Here is a 15,985-nt window from a genome sequence, read left to right on the forward strand (position 1 = left end):
CATTATCAGTATTGTGACTAGGTTCCTCTTGTGACTGCAATGAATAGCCAGATGCAGAAATGTTCACGTTGGTTTGTTATGTCTGTTACAGCATTCATTTATTTGTTCTGAACTTTTATGATATTTTTTGAACAGGTTTCTACATGACAAAGTCAAACCTCATGTAGTGCACAGAGATATTCGGGCAAACAATGTCCTCTTAGATGAAGAGTTTGGGGCACACATACTGGGTGTGGGCCTGTCCAAATTTGTACCATGGGAGGGCTTGCATGAGAGGACAGCAATGGCTGGCACTCATGGATATCTTGCTCCTGAATTTGTTTACCGAAATGAACTCACAACTAAAAGTGATGTCTACAGCTTTGGAGTTTTGCTGCTTGAACTTATAAGTGGACGTAAACCTGCACAAACAGGGGAATGCATTGAGTGGCAGACTATATTTGAGTGGGCTACACCCCTTGTTCAATCTCACCGGTATACAGAATTATTAGACCCAGTCATCACTGACATTCCCAACGCAGGACAAATTCAAAAAGTGGTTGACCTTGTTTACACATGTACACAGCATGTTCCCTCCATGAGGCCGCGCATGTCTTATGTAGTCCATCAACTACAACAGTTGGAACTCAAAGTTGTATCAGAGGCTGGCAGGGGAGCTGTGGGAAGCTCCTCAGCCATGTCATTAGAGGTAGAGTCACCTACTTGATTTGAAGTGACTTAATATAAGATTGAACATCTCTGCAAAAGGAAGCCCATCTTCTTATACCTGCCTCGGGCAGGATATGCTGTAATCGCTTTGCAGTCAACTCACTTTGACTTTGCATTTCTCATTATAAATGTAGTTCTGATCCTAAAGTTCAACAACCTAAAAGGTAATGTTTTTCTTTAAAAACTATTTATCTATTATCTTATTGGTTGATATCTTAGATGTGACAAATTTTATGTGGTTTTATATAGAATTCATACATAAAATTGTTTTTAAAAATTAAAAATAAAAATATCCAACCATCACAAGGTGTCCTGTTCTTGATGATCAATGGAGTCCAGTACACAAACAATTAAAGCTGGAGTTATGTGTCAAACCAGTGAGATATGATACAGGCTGCGTTTTTCCTCCGGGACAGGTTTATTTTGACAGTAGGCGAACAAGGTGATTTATTTGGCTCCTTTCCAGGCAGATTTTCTGGTTGATGTTGCATGAAATCTGGCTAGAAGTTGGAAAAATTATAATTTTATGTTGTCGAGTCTGCATAATTCGAGTGTGCCAGGGCTTTCTAGAGTGTTGAATCCATTTCTGTATTTAAAAATGTAATATAAATGATGCAACATTGCAATCTCTAGCTGGATTCTGGCTAAAAAAGCCAAAAAGTTGCCTCAGTAGACTGCCTTTATCTTGTGGCAGTTGAGCGGAATGTAATGTATTCGCAGAATTCCTCTTGCTGTAGGCAGGGTCCAGTCGATACCCCTTAACAGCGATGTGTCAGAATGAATGTTAGAAGTAAATGACTGATATTTAACTGGAGCCTCTACTCGGGTTGTACTAACTCCCCAGTTTCGCTGCTTGCTTGGGTTTTTATGATTTTTTTTTCAGTGTGAAAAAAATGCTGGTATTAAAAGTGAAATAAAACCAGTACATTATTAAAAGTGAAATAAAACCAGTACATTTGTTGACATATGACAGACATCAGTATCAAACAAATGGACTTAGCGGTCCAGGCAGAAGGCCATCCCTTCCCACATATAGCCTCCAGATAGCAAGTTAAAGACAAAAGTTATACAGACATATTCATCTGCCATCAAAAACTGATAAAACATCAAAATATATAGTCCATACAAAAAAAGGAGCTAACCAAGGATCGAAACACCTAAGTTAAAAGGCAAACATAGCAAGTGTAATTGTTCAGGATAGTAAACCCCCTCAGGGGAAGAGTAGTGAACACGCATCATGTGAACAGCCATCCACGATCATCTCGATGTGCAGGCCGTCCTGTGGAGCATCGATGCCGAGCTTGGACAAGGCATCGGCAGCAGAGTTGTGGGATCTGCGGATGTGTTGAATGGAAGTCTCCCGGAAAGTGCCCATGAGGTGGCCAATGTTCCGCAACCAGCCCATAAGGTGGCCCTGTTGTATGGAGGGTATGCCCAGTACATGGTTAATAATTGTCTGAGAATCCCCATATATGTGCAGTGTAGGAATGTCCAGGTAGTGGGCAAACCACAGCATACCCCATAATGCCATCGCCTCCGCTTTCATGTTGGTCCCTCTGCCACCCTTCATTGTATTTTGTATTGCAGGTCCAGCCTATAACAATCCAACCCCCGCATCCACAGTCGCCACTCTGTGCAGCGCCATCGAAGGAACCAGCAGGGTAGGAGAAAGTAGGGGCTATGATTTACACTGCCACATGGTATGACTAACCTACTACCCGAAAGGCAGCCTTAAATAAAACAGCAATACGGGCTGTTCATACCAATTTCCTAGAAGGACAAGTAGAAAATTTCAGCTTGGGTATTCTCGTCTTTGTGGCTGTTTGATTCCTTCAGAACCAGTCATGGATAAGTATTTCTTGGTAACAGAATGCAAGGAACAAGTGCCTAGATTCAACCAAAAGTATCCAGTTTGAGAAAGTTGATCGAGAAGGAACCAGGTATGTTCATCCTTGGTGCAATCAGAACAAGAGCTTTATTTATCTCTTAGAATAAAAACTTTATTTATCTTTCAGATTTTTGTAACTAACGGAAATCATTTAACGTCATTAATGCCATGTGATGTGTTTCAGGGACAACTATATTCTCTTGTATGCTTTCTTGTTTATTCCAATTCATGCCTCCGTTCCAAGAGCTTCCAATCTCCCTCTGCGGAATTTGAAAGGTCCTATCACACTGTAATTTTGGCTTATTGGGCCATCCGAATTCGTATATTACCGAGGCCATAGAGATTTGCATCATCAAAGGCTGTACCATTCGCATGACCACTCTTCTTTTGTAACATAACCAATTACATCTAAGAAACCAATTACATTAATTCTGTTGCATTAAATCTGTGTTATCTTAATGTTTTGGTGCTGAAAATGAGCTTTGGTTTATGTTCAGCTGTGGTACATCCATTTGCAGAACATTTGATGTATGTGGCCATGTTCTCCATAGCCCCTTCGCTGCAGTTATCACCAACACTGCTTCCGTTTGTTTGTCCTTGGCTACATGGGATGGATCAATATCATGAATAATATGGGGCATTGCAATTTCGAGTTTGTTCCCTTCTGGGTATTGAGATGTTTCCTCCTGTGAAATGCATCATCCACAGGCCCTTAAAATATGTTTCAATTTTTTAAAACAGTTGATCTCTTAAAGTTTGTGAAAGGTGGCTATTTCACTGCTCTGTTTCCTTTTTTTTTTGTATTTGCAGATTTCACATTCTGCACCATTCTCAAGTGCACACCAACTTCTGTCTTTTCATGTTGCTCCATGACTACCTGTATGAACAGTGTACAAATCCTCTTGACACCCTCCATGAATCTGCATGGGAAGATAAACTGCTGTCACCTGATAAAAGAGGATGAATGTAAGATAGTTACGGTAATGATAATGATTGAGTGATTCTGGGTTTTGAACCAGGACGCAAGGAGAAAGTTGATTTCGTGTACCTGATGCATTTGACAAGCTTGCTATCCTTTTTTCATTTGCGATTTGGTCTTGCCTCATTTATTGCAGAGCCATACATTTCCAAGTAGCATATGTGGGTCTTATGGCCTATCAGCAATGCTTATCCTATGGGTTTTTGGACGAACATTTACTGTTGAAAAGAATCGGCTAGATCGTGTGAATATTCAAACGTGGCTTATCTCAGTATACACTTTCCGGGTAAGTCATCCGCCATTAAACTAATATGGCGTTTTAATCCATTTAATTGTTTCCGTTTATTGCACCCTTTGAGTTCACTTCAAGCCGGGTAGAGATTTCGGTGAAGGGAGGGGGAGATCTGGGCGTTGATTAAATTGTTTAATGTTTAGTAAAAATAAAACTAATGTAGAAGTCAAAGGAGGATCTTTCACCTCAAAGAAAAGAGCCGGCCTTCTATTTTGTTTTAACTGCCATATATCTTTTTGCCTCTGGGACTTTTCTGAAGCAGCTCCTGGTTTGCATTTGTGTATTTTAATGGATCTGTTGGATGGAATAAAAAGTTTCAATAAAACGTGTATTAAATATTAAACCATTTCAATGGCACCTACATCACATGGAATAACCCGTCCTCCACCGTTCTTTGCCGACGGTGTATTAAGAGCAGTTGACAGGATTTTACATATTTATTGATGAGATTTCTTTTAAATGTACGATTTCTTACCAAGCCTGCAGCAACCCACCTTGACAGCAATCAATATTTACCAGTCTATCCAGTCATAAATACGCGGGTCAGTATATGCTGACAGTAGGATTGAAGCAGGTACATTACCTAGTGGTGAGCATATACTACCCCCGCATACTAATGGCTGGATAGACTTGTAAATATGCCTTGCTCACCTCGATTTTTCCAAATCTGGTGACTGCATTAAAATGCACAGCTATGTTTCAATAGTTGGCTCTGTAATAAGATAAGATAATATAATTATATTTATGTCCAACTAATGACCACAAAGTAGGTCAATGGGACTGTTGAGTACAATGATGTCCATAAAATGTGGGAGAACCAAACGTTCTCCTATAAATGATACCATGCATGAATATAAAAGGTACAATGCAGGGACATAAAAGATACAGTGTATGGAATGCTCCGACGGAGAAGATCCAGGGGCTAATGGGTCTAAGGATCAGACCCATCTCTCCTAACATCTGAGGTTGGTTGAAGAACACTGGAAAAATTCCACAAAGTTCACTGGCCTGATGAAGCTAGTGGGAGGTGCGGACTATCCACTAACTCTTGTCTAGGGGAGTTTGCGCACTGCTGAGGTCTGGAGGACCTAGTCTGTCTCCTAGGGACGGATTTGAGATGGTTTTGCTGCTGAGGTCTCGCGTGACGGGGTGAGGTCCCATGGATCCTCACTGGTCTGATATGAAACGGTATCAATCATTCTCTTTGTGCCCCTGTCAGAAGGTAGTACCTTGAAAAATGTCGTGATCCTTTGCGTGGGGTCTGGTTTGATGGGAGGTGGAAGAATATGTGCTCAGAACTTGAGAGCCCCCTGCATATATAGGGCCAGACATCTCTGATCGGATACCTGAAAAAGTCTGTGAGGGTCTAAGAGTCTCTGAACAAGCAATGGAACCTTCCTATGGTCTCGTAGTAGGTAGGAAATCCAAAAATGAAGTGCACCTCGGTCTCTACTTCCTGTAAATGACATACCTGGCAGATTCTATCTGGTCTACAATCTGGTGGTCTGTCTTTTACCCGAAGTCAATGAGAACCTACTAGCATTCCTCATCTTTTCCAGATCTGGTAATTGCTTTAAAATGCACAAGCTATGTGGTGATTGCTAAAAAATTATGTACAACATTATCTAATCTCAACGTTGATTATATTTGCTCTCTATAATTTTCATCAGTAAAGAATTTAAAAACGTTTTAGAAAATGTAAATGGCAATTACAAACAAAACATCATTATACCTGCAAATCACAAATGCACATCTACGGTTAAAATTCAATGTGATTTCAGTCTGGTTAATAATTTATGTAATGAGTTAATTTGAATATTTGGAGTTGTTACTAGCGTTCCTCGACTTTTCCAGATCTGGTAATTGCTTTAAAATGCACAAGCTATGCAGTGATTGCTAAAAATTTATGTACAGCATTATCTAATCTCAACCTTTATTTTTGCTCTATATAATTTTCATCAATAAAGAATTTAAAAACGAATATGCTTTAAGAAAATGTAAATGGCAATTACAAACAAAACACAAATGCACATCCACGGTTAAAATTCAATGTGATTTCAGTCTGGTTAATAATAAATCTATATATTTTAATTTAAAATTTAATTTGACAAAATTAATTACAAATTAGACGTTCAATTTACATCAGCACTCTTTGGTCTTCCTGCATAACACTTATTATACCTGCCGTAGGCTATTGTATTCAGTTTTTAATTTGACTATATACAAGTTTCTTTTGATCAAAACATTTACAATTTTTTTTAAAATTTAACCTAAGAAATTGAATTTTGTTATTTCTAATAATATTTTAATTTATTTATTTTAAATCTCATTGATTCATTACTTCAACCTCTTATTCTGTAATGATTGCACTTTACTGCCCAAAGGTTTTAATGAAGTGTACCAGACTTTAATGAGGTGTACAAAAGACATGGATCGAGGCCAATAAAACTTGGCATTTTTTTTTAAAATTTAACCTAAGAAATTGAATTTTGTTATTTTTAATAATATTTTAATTTATTTATTTTAAATCTCATTGATTCATTACTTCAACCCTTATTTTGAATTTTGTTATTTTTAATAATATTTTAATTTATTTATTTTAAATCTCATTGATTCATTACTTCAACCCTTATTTTGTAATGATTGCACTTTACTGCCCAAAGGTTTTAACGAAGTGTACCAGACTTTAATGAGGTGTACAAAAGACATGGATCGAGGCCAATAAAACTTGGCATTGTTCGGACTATTTATGAGGATACAAACCTCATTTGAGATTTACCTCGCACTAAGGACTTGCGTCCCATCCATACAACCGCGTGCTTTACCATGCTCGCCATATTGGATCCCGTACACAACAGCTAATCATGTCTGAAAGAATGGCAATAGAACGCGGCAGCAGCTAACCAGCCTGCCATAGGGCATTAAATGTCCGGTTATATGCAGGCTGGATAACCCGATAACACGCAAGCGCCCATTTCTTATTTATCTAGTCTCCCCGCGCGCGTGTTATCGGGTTATCCAGCCTGCATATAACCGGGCATTTAATGCCCTATGGCACGCTGGTTAGCTCCTGCCATAGAACGCAATGCTGCTTTTGACAATGAAGGAGATGGGTGGTGAGACATGACTAGTGAGAAAAATAAATAAGATGCGTTGTAATTCCGTTCACACACATTGAATGCTGTTGTCATGGGCATTCATCATTGCCCAATTACATTTCGATGATTGTTATTTTTTTTGAGTATTTATTTTGAAGCTTCACAGAAAAAGGTCGAATACATTAAGTAGAAGAAGCAATATGTCCCATAGACTATTTTTAGATTGTTATTTTTTTTGGAGTATTTATTTTGAAGCTTCATAGAAAAAGGTTGAATACATCAAGTAGAAGAAACAATCAGTCCCATAGACTATTTTTAGCTTCCGTAATATTGAAATATTTTTTTTTTTTTTTTCTAATTCATTTACATTTTCTACTATTACTTTTACCTGTTTACTTACATTTTATGCGAAACAAATGTATCTTGTAAAATGATCACTACTTAAAAACAAACTTTGATATCAACAAATTCACACGAAGTTAGTGAGTCACCATGTTCGTTAGATAGCCTACCCTTCAAAACCCCCCATCCACCAATAAACGAAAGAACTAAAGCACCAATTTTTTTTTTTGGGTGTAATTTAGTTTTTTTATTCTTAATTGATAATTATAATTGAACCCTTCATTTTTTTAACTACAAACAAATAAATAATGCCTTTTGTCTAATTACTCTCTTGGTGGAAACCCCAACATTGGATATTATAAATCTACAATCCATTGTATTTTAAATTATATATTTTACTATTTTATTTAAAATCCATTATCATTTAAAATACTCACTAATTTGGGTTGAGAATTAAATAAATCACATATATCTTATTAAGTCAACTTACGAGTCTTTTCCAAAAGCGTGCAAAGTACTTAGATGTTTACATTTAATATCAACGGAGTGAAGAGTCTTTTCCCAAAAGCGTGCAACGTACTTGGATGTTTACATTTATATCAATGGAGTTTAAATAACTTAAGTTATGATTATCTTTTAATTTATAATATTATATGATTTTTAAATTCTTTCCATGATGATAAACGGATGATTTAAAAAATATAAAATACACGGGTATTTTCGTGATATAATGAAACATAGTTGGATATTTTGGTTATTGTAGGGATAAAAAAAAATATTATCTATTTTATTTATTCATTTTACTGGCAGTGAAATATAGTTGTTTTATATAAAATATAATTTAATATTTAATTAATAAATTTATGTTGATTATAATTTACAGTTTTTTTTAGGAATTTAGTAAAAAAATTTAAAAGATCATAATGTTGGAATGTTTGAATCATTCTTTAATTATGGAAATGGATTTCACACTAACCAGAATAAAAAAATCATAATGTTGAGTGTTTGAATGGTTTTTTTAATGGTGGAAATGGATTCAGCACCAACCCAAAATCCAAAAGTTGGAAGTGGATTCCGCACCAAGAAGAATAAAAAAGTCATAATGTTGGAGTGTTTGAATCATCTTTTTAATAGTAGAAATGGATTCCGCACTAACCCAAAATCCAGAAATTTGACCACTTGAACCCAAATTTTCAAAAATTAATACCATATTTTATCATAATCTTGCCGAATTTTTCTTTATTTTCAAGACTAATTTGTAGGTTTTTAAAACAACTCTATTTGCATGTATATAAATAGATATATAATACACTAATATCATTTTATTTTAAATCTAAATCTTTTAAATAATTAAATGCATTCCCAAACACAAAATATATATTATCATGCTACCTTTTCATTATTTTCAAGACTAATTTGTAAGTTTTTAAGAGAAACCTATTTACATGTACATAAATAAATATATAATACACTAATATCCTTTTATTTTAAATCCAAATTTTTTAAATAATTAAATGCATTACCAAATACAAAATATACATTGTCACACTACCTTGTGCTAATATCCATTTAGCAAGTGGAAGCCCAAAAGATTGATAGTCTTACAAAGATTTTATTTTCATCACTTAAAATATTAGTTGTCCAAACAAATTAGATATTCTTAAATTTAAAATATAAAAACACTCTATTTAAAAAAAAATTAAAATATCAAATTTAAAAATAGCTCAATTTTTATTTTCTATTTTTTATTTTTTTTTATTATTATTTTTCTTCTAGATTTATTATTTTAACATTTTGTTTATAGATTGTTTCCTATATGTTATTTGATGGTATAAACAAATTATTTATAGTTAAAAAATAATTTTTTTTTCATAAGATTTTGTGTTCTGCTTTGTTATATAAGAATTTTATTTTAAATTTTTTTATTATTTTATATGTTGTTTTATGTTGTAAAGAAACATAACTCATGCTTAAAAAAATTATATTTGATATTTCTATGGTTTATATATATATTTTAGATTTTTATTCATTAATAAAAGAATAAAGTTAATGATTTTTTCAAAATCACATAAATATAAACATTTTTTTTTTAAATTTAAACATTTTTTCTCTCATCTAAATTGAGTTCATCATAATATTAATCAATTTTTTGCTCTCATCTAAATTGAGTTTATCATAATATTAATCAAATTAATTTTATTAACATACATATAGATCAAAATTATATAAATAAATGGAAAAATCTAAAACAAGATAATTAGTAACTCAAAGAGATTTTTTAAGTGAACATAACTGCCCAATTTTTTGTTGTCAAAACTAATAATTATTTAATAATTTGGCATGCCCACGATGGCAATTAACAAATTTCACTTTATGTCTAGTATACCACTAATTTGCTTATACCCTAAACCACCATCAACCCCATTGAGGTTAGCCTTTACAGATGTCATTTACATTTCTTTGGAATACCATGAAAGTTAGTGATTCCAATAAATGAATCACACTTGAATATCTGATATAACCTTGAAGAAGATAAAGGTGATTTTTTAGAGCTCAAATAGTTTAACAAATAATACATTATATAAGAGATTTAGTTTTCTTGAAATCTTAACTAAAACTATAGAAATATAATATTAATGTGGCAATTTTCTTTTCATGTTTGGTTATACTTAGGTTACTAAGAAGGATATATTGTGTTTAGTTTTTGTTTGACTAAAAAATTTACAATTTCTCTACAATTTAACATGAGAAATTCAATTCTACCTTTTCAAATAATATTTTAATTTATTTATTTGAAATTTCATTGATTCACTTTCTTACCCTCTTATTGTGTAATGATTGTACTTCACCATCCAGGTTTTAAGGATAATTATATTCACTTGTACAAAAGCATCATGGCATCCATTTTTTTTTTGGTCTAAGGAAACCAACAACATCTTGAAATGTGTCAATCAATCTCGTCAGGGCCTCACAATCACATCATATCCCATTTTTCCATGAATGTCATTGAACATCTTGAAATGTGTCAATCAATCTGGTCAGGTCCTTACAGTCACATCATATCCCATTTTTCCATGAATGTCATTGCCTCATTTTTATGAATTGAACATTACCTTGCCATATTTAAAATTTCTTTGTGTTGAGAGATAAAACTTGGTATCAAGGGCGCAAGTACATATGATTTCATTTAAAATTTTTCTTTTTATGTAATTTTAATATTTACAACATTTCCTGCTTTGCTACCGAGCATCAAATGGAAATTGCCTCATTTTCATGAACTGAACATTACCTTGCCATATTTACAATTTTTTTGTGTTGAGAGATAAAACTTGGTATCAAGGGCGCAAGTACATATGATTTCATTTAAAACTTTTCTTTTTATGTAATTTTAATATTTACAACATTTCCTACTTTGCTACTTTACAATTTCTTTGTGTTGAGAGATAAAACTTGGTATCAAGGACGCAAGTACATATGGTTTCATTTAAAACTTTTCTTTTTATGAATTTTTAATATTTACAACATTTCCTACTTTGCTACTGAGTATCAAATGGAATCTTAATCTTTTAAATCCTGTCAGGCAGACATATGATTTCATTTAAAACTTTTCTTTTTATGTAATTTTAATATTTACAACATTTCCTACTTTGCTACTGAGTATCAAATGAAATCTTAATCTTTTAAAGCCCGTCAGGCAAACTAGTAGGGCCTAACCCCAAGGGCATCAAGGAGAATTGATCCTGTGACCTTGATGAGGGCGTCGAGGAGAATTGACCCTGTGACCTCCCGATCAGTGAGGTACTTAACAATGGGGATTCGACCAGTTGAGGTAACCCTTGGGGCTATTTATATTTAAGCTATATTAAATGATTATTGTCCAAATATTTACAAGTGCCCATGAATGTTTCATTAATAATAATTTTTTAAATAAATGAAGCTCAAAAAGATTTCATGAGTAAAAGTAAAGTCAAATATGTCTTTTAATAAATAAATGAATTCAAGTTTTTTTTTTTTTGAACAATCTACATTTAGAGACGATATGACTCAAACTTAAATTCTAAAAAAAACTTGTTGCGTTTAAAACAATTATACAAAAAAATATATATCTAATATTTAACTTACGCTTATAACATTATCATTAAACTAAAAATACATATTTTATTTATCTGGTAATTATATAATATTTAAACTTAATTTAGTGCATTTGCTTAATGGAACTTTGGATTACATATAAGGTTAAACAATTGTCCATTATAGTTTCCTTGACATTGTTGTTGTAGTTTATTTGATTTTAATAGTAATTATAGAAAAAGTTAAGGGTTTTCTCAATTTTATGATTTTAAGATTTTTAAAAATTTATGTATCTCTTGTTTTCCAATTTTACTTTTTTCTTCTTCTTCTAGTTTCAGGTTCCATTTTGTCAAAACTTCATAATTTTTTACTTTAATTAAGCTATATTTAAACTAAGCGGGTATTCGCTACTATGTAGCTTTCTCAACAATGTTTTCACTTTTTGAAGTTTTTATATTTTCATGGCATTTCATTATATTAAAATTTCAATATATTAATTATCAATATAGATTCATCTGAACTCCGGATCTATAAGATCAAATCTCTTAAGGTGAAAGCTTCTTTTAGAGTGCAATACTTCAAAAAGGTTTGTATCTCTAAAAATATGATCCCTCGAAGTATAAAGATAATATTAAAAATATCATTACTTCCAAATTTAGGGACAAGTTGTGGGGCAATAAAGAGTTAATACAACTAAGATACTATAAGGAGGTGATCATCCCCAAACTTTGAAAACCAAAATTATATCTCTGTCTTGACTAGTGTACTAATTCTTATAAGTTTCAAAGTGAAACTCGACATTGGTCAATCCTAAAATGCCATGTCACCTATGCAATTCTAAGAGGGTTGAAGATGAAAAACACTTAGATTGTTCAACGTTTACTTACATCCTTTATAAATTTCAAAATATTTGTCACTACCAACCTTTTTGACTTGTTAAGTTAACATAACTATGGTGATTTGAGAATGCTTATCTCACTTCTTTTCAGTCATAGACATAAAATGTTAAAAAATTTCAATTAATCTCTTAACTTCTTAAGGTCTTGTTGACCACTCCGTATCAACTACCCTATAGCAATGCACATTTTTGCAAAGGAATTCCTTCATGTTTGAGCATTCAAATATCTAGGATTCATCAGTGATTCAGAGTTATAAACCCATTCGGCAATGTTTGTAATGTAAATGACTATAGTAAGACCGTATATGTATGTAACAAACTAGGTAAGCCTATTATTTTGGCGATGATTTTCATCCTAGGGGGTTTTCTGTCTCACTGTTTCCTCTGTATTTTTAAACACGGATGATCGACAAAGTTTTTCTCTAGCATCACCCCAAAGCTAGGGTGGAATTTATCGTCAAGGTCTTATGCGAGTCTTAGTGTTCTAGTAGAGTCTTTTGTAAAAGTGGTTTGGAAATAATTTAAGCTAATTGGCTAAATTATTTTGTTACAAGTCACTTGGTCTACTAGATCATATTGGTCGCAGAATTGGGTAAATTATTAAGGGTCTATGTCTAAAGGTGTTTTCTGCTTTTCAAAGGTTGATCTAATTATAAATATCTTGATGTAAAAATATTTTGGTGCATAGTCCCTCATATTTAGACACCATGAAATATTTAAGGGTGGAAAAAATTATTAATACCCTTTAGTATCAATTAATTATTTTTCTGGCAAAAATAAATTAAAATCCTAAGCCAGAAAATTAATTAATTTTTATTTTTGGTTTTCCTGCGAAAAAGTGGTTAAATAATTAGCGAAAATTTGATCAAAAAATAAAAATGAGAACAAAATAAATTCTCTCCAAGTGAAAAATATTAAAAAAATGAATGTGCACTTTCCAAGAAGGGAATCTCCACAAATCAAGCAAGAAAAAATTCAAGAAAATATTTTTGGCCTAGAAAAAATGAATTAATTAAGGAATTTGAATTTTTTCTCAAGCAATCAACGGTGGAGATAATTTTGACATGGATCAAGCATTTAATTGTGCACTTTCCTGGAACTAGCGGTTATTCACTTGGAAGAGCCTCTGGGTTCATTTTTTCTATATAAGGAAGCATATGCTCCTCATTGTATCATGGTATGATCTCTTGATGTTGTGCTCTGGCTTTTTGGTCTTGAAGCTTTCTCTATTTTGAAATAATAATACACAAGTCTTTCGGGTGAAAAATTGTGGCTCTTCTCTTATGGATATGGTAATGAATTTTTGAGCTTAATTTCTACTCGTAATTTTATGTTACTTCATTTGCTTACATAGAACTACTAGTGTATAACTATCTTACACTGGTAATTAAATGCAAAATATTTTAGGATTGGAAGTGGCTAGTGTGTTTTTGTTTAAGTTGTTAGAATTTTCTTCCATTATATTTTTCATGTCTCATATGAAGCTAACAAAATATTTCTGAGGTGTGCAGAAAATATTCAAATGAAACAGATCTCAAGCGTAAGGGGATGCTTTTGCTTAAGTTAGCCAACTTTTGAGTCACTAAATAGGAGAGTCCATTTTATTTCACTTGAAGGATTTATTTGACGAATTTGTTGCAGGGTTTCTAGACCTTAGCTAGAGGAAAACTTTATTTATCTCATTTCTCTCTTTTTATATTATTGTGCTCAACAGAATAAATTTGCTATTTAAAGAGCTAGTTACATTGTAAATGATATTTGAATTATTTTGTTTTAATTTGTTTGTAAATATAATATTTGTAGATATTTTATTTTAGTATTCGTAAATATTTCAAACTTCATAAAAAAAAATTAAAATTATTTAACCTTTATGATTATGACCTTCTTTTATAGATATTTGTGGTTTCCACAGGAACAACGTAGGTTTTGGCTTTCCTTTTTACAGGGGTATTTGTGGGCCCATCCCTCACCCAACCTAAATGGTTAGAGTTTGAGGCCTTTATTTGAAATTTCTTTTAAATTTTAATATTATTTTGTGGGGCCGCTAAGCTTTTAGGGTTTCATTGTAGGCTTAGAGGATTAATATTTTAACGCTTTGTGCCTCAGAAATTTTACTTGTTTGCCTATTTTTTCTACAAGGGCGCAAGCTTTTTATTATTATCATTTTTTTATCCCAAAGCTAAGAAGTAAAGGACTGAGAACCTCTTTTCGCTTCAGAAAATTTGCATGGTTTCAACATTAAGTTTTGTTTGGTTCTCCAATTCAGATTTCGATTTGGGTTTGATTTGCAGTCTCATAGATAAGTTTTGTGGCTCAGATTTAGGCTAGCTGCAGGGTTATAGAGACTTATAATTTTATCTCTAATCCTCATTTGTTTTGGCAGAAGCAAATTAAATTTTTTGCAGGGTTTCTCAACGATTTGAAGGCCTCATTTGACCAACGAATTTTTTAAATGGATTCACTAGCCTCATTGTCAATTCTGGCTTAGCCGCAGGCCCCTTTTTGAGGCTTAATCCCCTTGGCTGCTGGATTATTAAAATCTCATTCTTGTTGGATATGATTTAGAGATTTATTTTGGGTTTTTGCAAGTTCCGGTCCATCGTTGCAGGGGTTTTATTGCTTTTTTTTTTTTGGTTTTAATCCCCTTTAAATAAAATATATGTATATTTTAAGGCAGCCACAGGCTTGATAAGTTTTATTTTTTGCTCTCTATATGGGCCTGATATTGTTGGGAGAAAACTAATCAGCATTTTTGCAAGGTGCCAGGGCATGGTTTATTTGCCACTAGAGGGTCATTTCTTTGTATCTTGTGGCAGGTCTCATTTGCTCAAGGGTCTAGTGCCATCTCATAATTTTTTTTCTTTTTTTTTTTTTTAAATTTTTTTTTGAAAATAATTGCTTTCATTTGTGGCCTATTTCCCTTTAGCCGTGAGCTCTAGAGGAACCTTTGTCCACAAGTGCGAAGAGCCAGATTGAAGGAGGGTTTTTTAGCAAATTTTCAGATCTAAAGCTTCAAGAAATTCACCCAGAAATTGAAATAAAATTTAAGATTAAACTCTAATTAATTCTCTGAACTAAGCAATAAGCCTTGGAGCCTTATTTTCTCCTAGGCTAAGCGCTGCTCTTGTTGAAGGCCAAAAGCCTTGAAAACCTTATCGAAATCCATTTGAATTTTAATAAATATTTGACTAAGATCTAAATCAGAATTTTGGGATCTGACCGTGAGGATTTTAGTGTTGTTTCTCTTGTGTTTTTAATTGGTTTCCATAGTTGTAATTTCATTATCTTGCAGGGTTAACTACTAATACTTGTGTGCAGGACCTTCTATCATTGATTTTTAATCTTCTCTTATAGCAAAGACCTGGTATACTTGTCACCTATTTCATTTGAAGGGAGTTGGAATTTTAGTCCTCCTATTTGGAAAAGGTCTCCTCCCAACTGTGCAAAAGTCTGACAAAAGGAAGATTTACAGTGATTGTTTTGAAAGAGTTCTCAAACCAAATCTTAATAAATTCACCTTCAAACTTCAATAATTTCAAGACTAAAGCTTAATTAATTTCTGAGCAATTTTCTTGACAGGCTGTGAGCATTTGAGCCTTTTTGTTCTCTGTTTTGGGCTGAAAGCATTTTCAACACTGGTGCAAGGAGACTACATATAAGTTTCAAGCTTTGGGAGCATTGAAATTTTCTTTTGAAGAGGCTAAAGGCT

General features: G+C 33.0%; 1 protein-coding gene across 1 annotated transcript in view; it reads left to right on the top strand.

Annotated features, from left to right (window-relative positions):
• Positions 1-906, top strand: part of LOC149195699 (C-type lectin receptor-like tyrosine-protein kinase At1g52310) — a 56,347-nt gene extending 55,441 nt beyond the window's left edge. Inside the window, exon 4 of the mRNA XM_089405410.1 lies at positions 136-906. Coding sequence (XP_089261536.1) covers positions 136-706 — 571 coding nt within the window. The 3' untranslated portion in view covers positions 707-906. The remainder of the gene's footprint in view (positions 1-135) is intronic.
• Positions 907-15,985: the final 15,079 nt, after the last annotated feature.

Source organism: Pinus tabuliformis, chromosome 2_2, assembly GCF_031772625.1.
Source record: "Pinus tabuliformis cultivar Carrire ecotype Pingquan chromosome 2_2, CPIR1, whole genome shotgun sequence".
Taxonomy (NCBI): Eukaryota; Viridiplantae; Streptophyta; class Pinopsida; order Pinales; family Pinaceae; genus Pinus; species Pinus tabuliformis.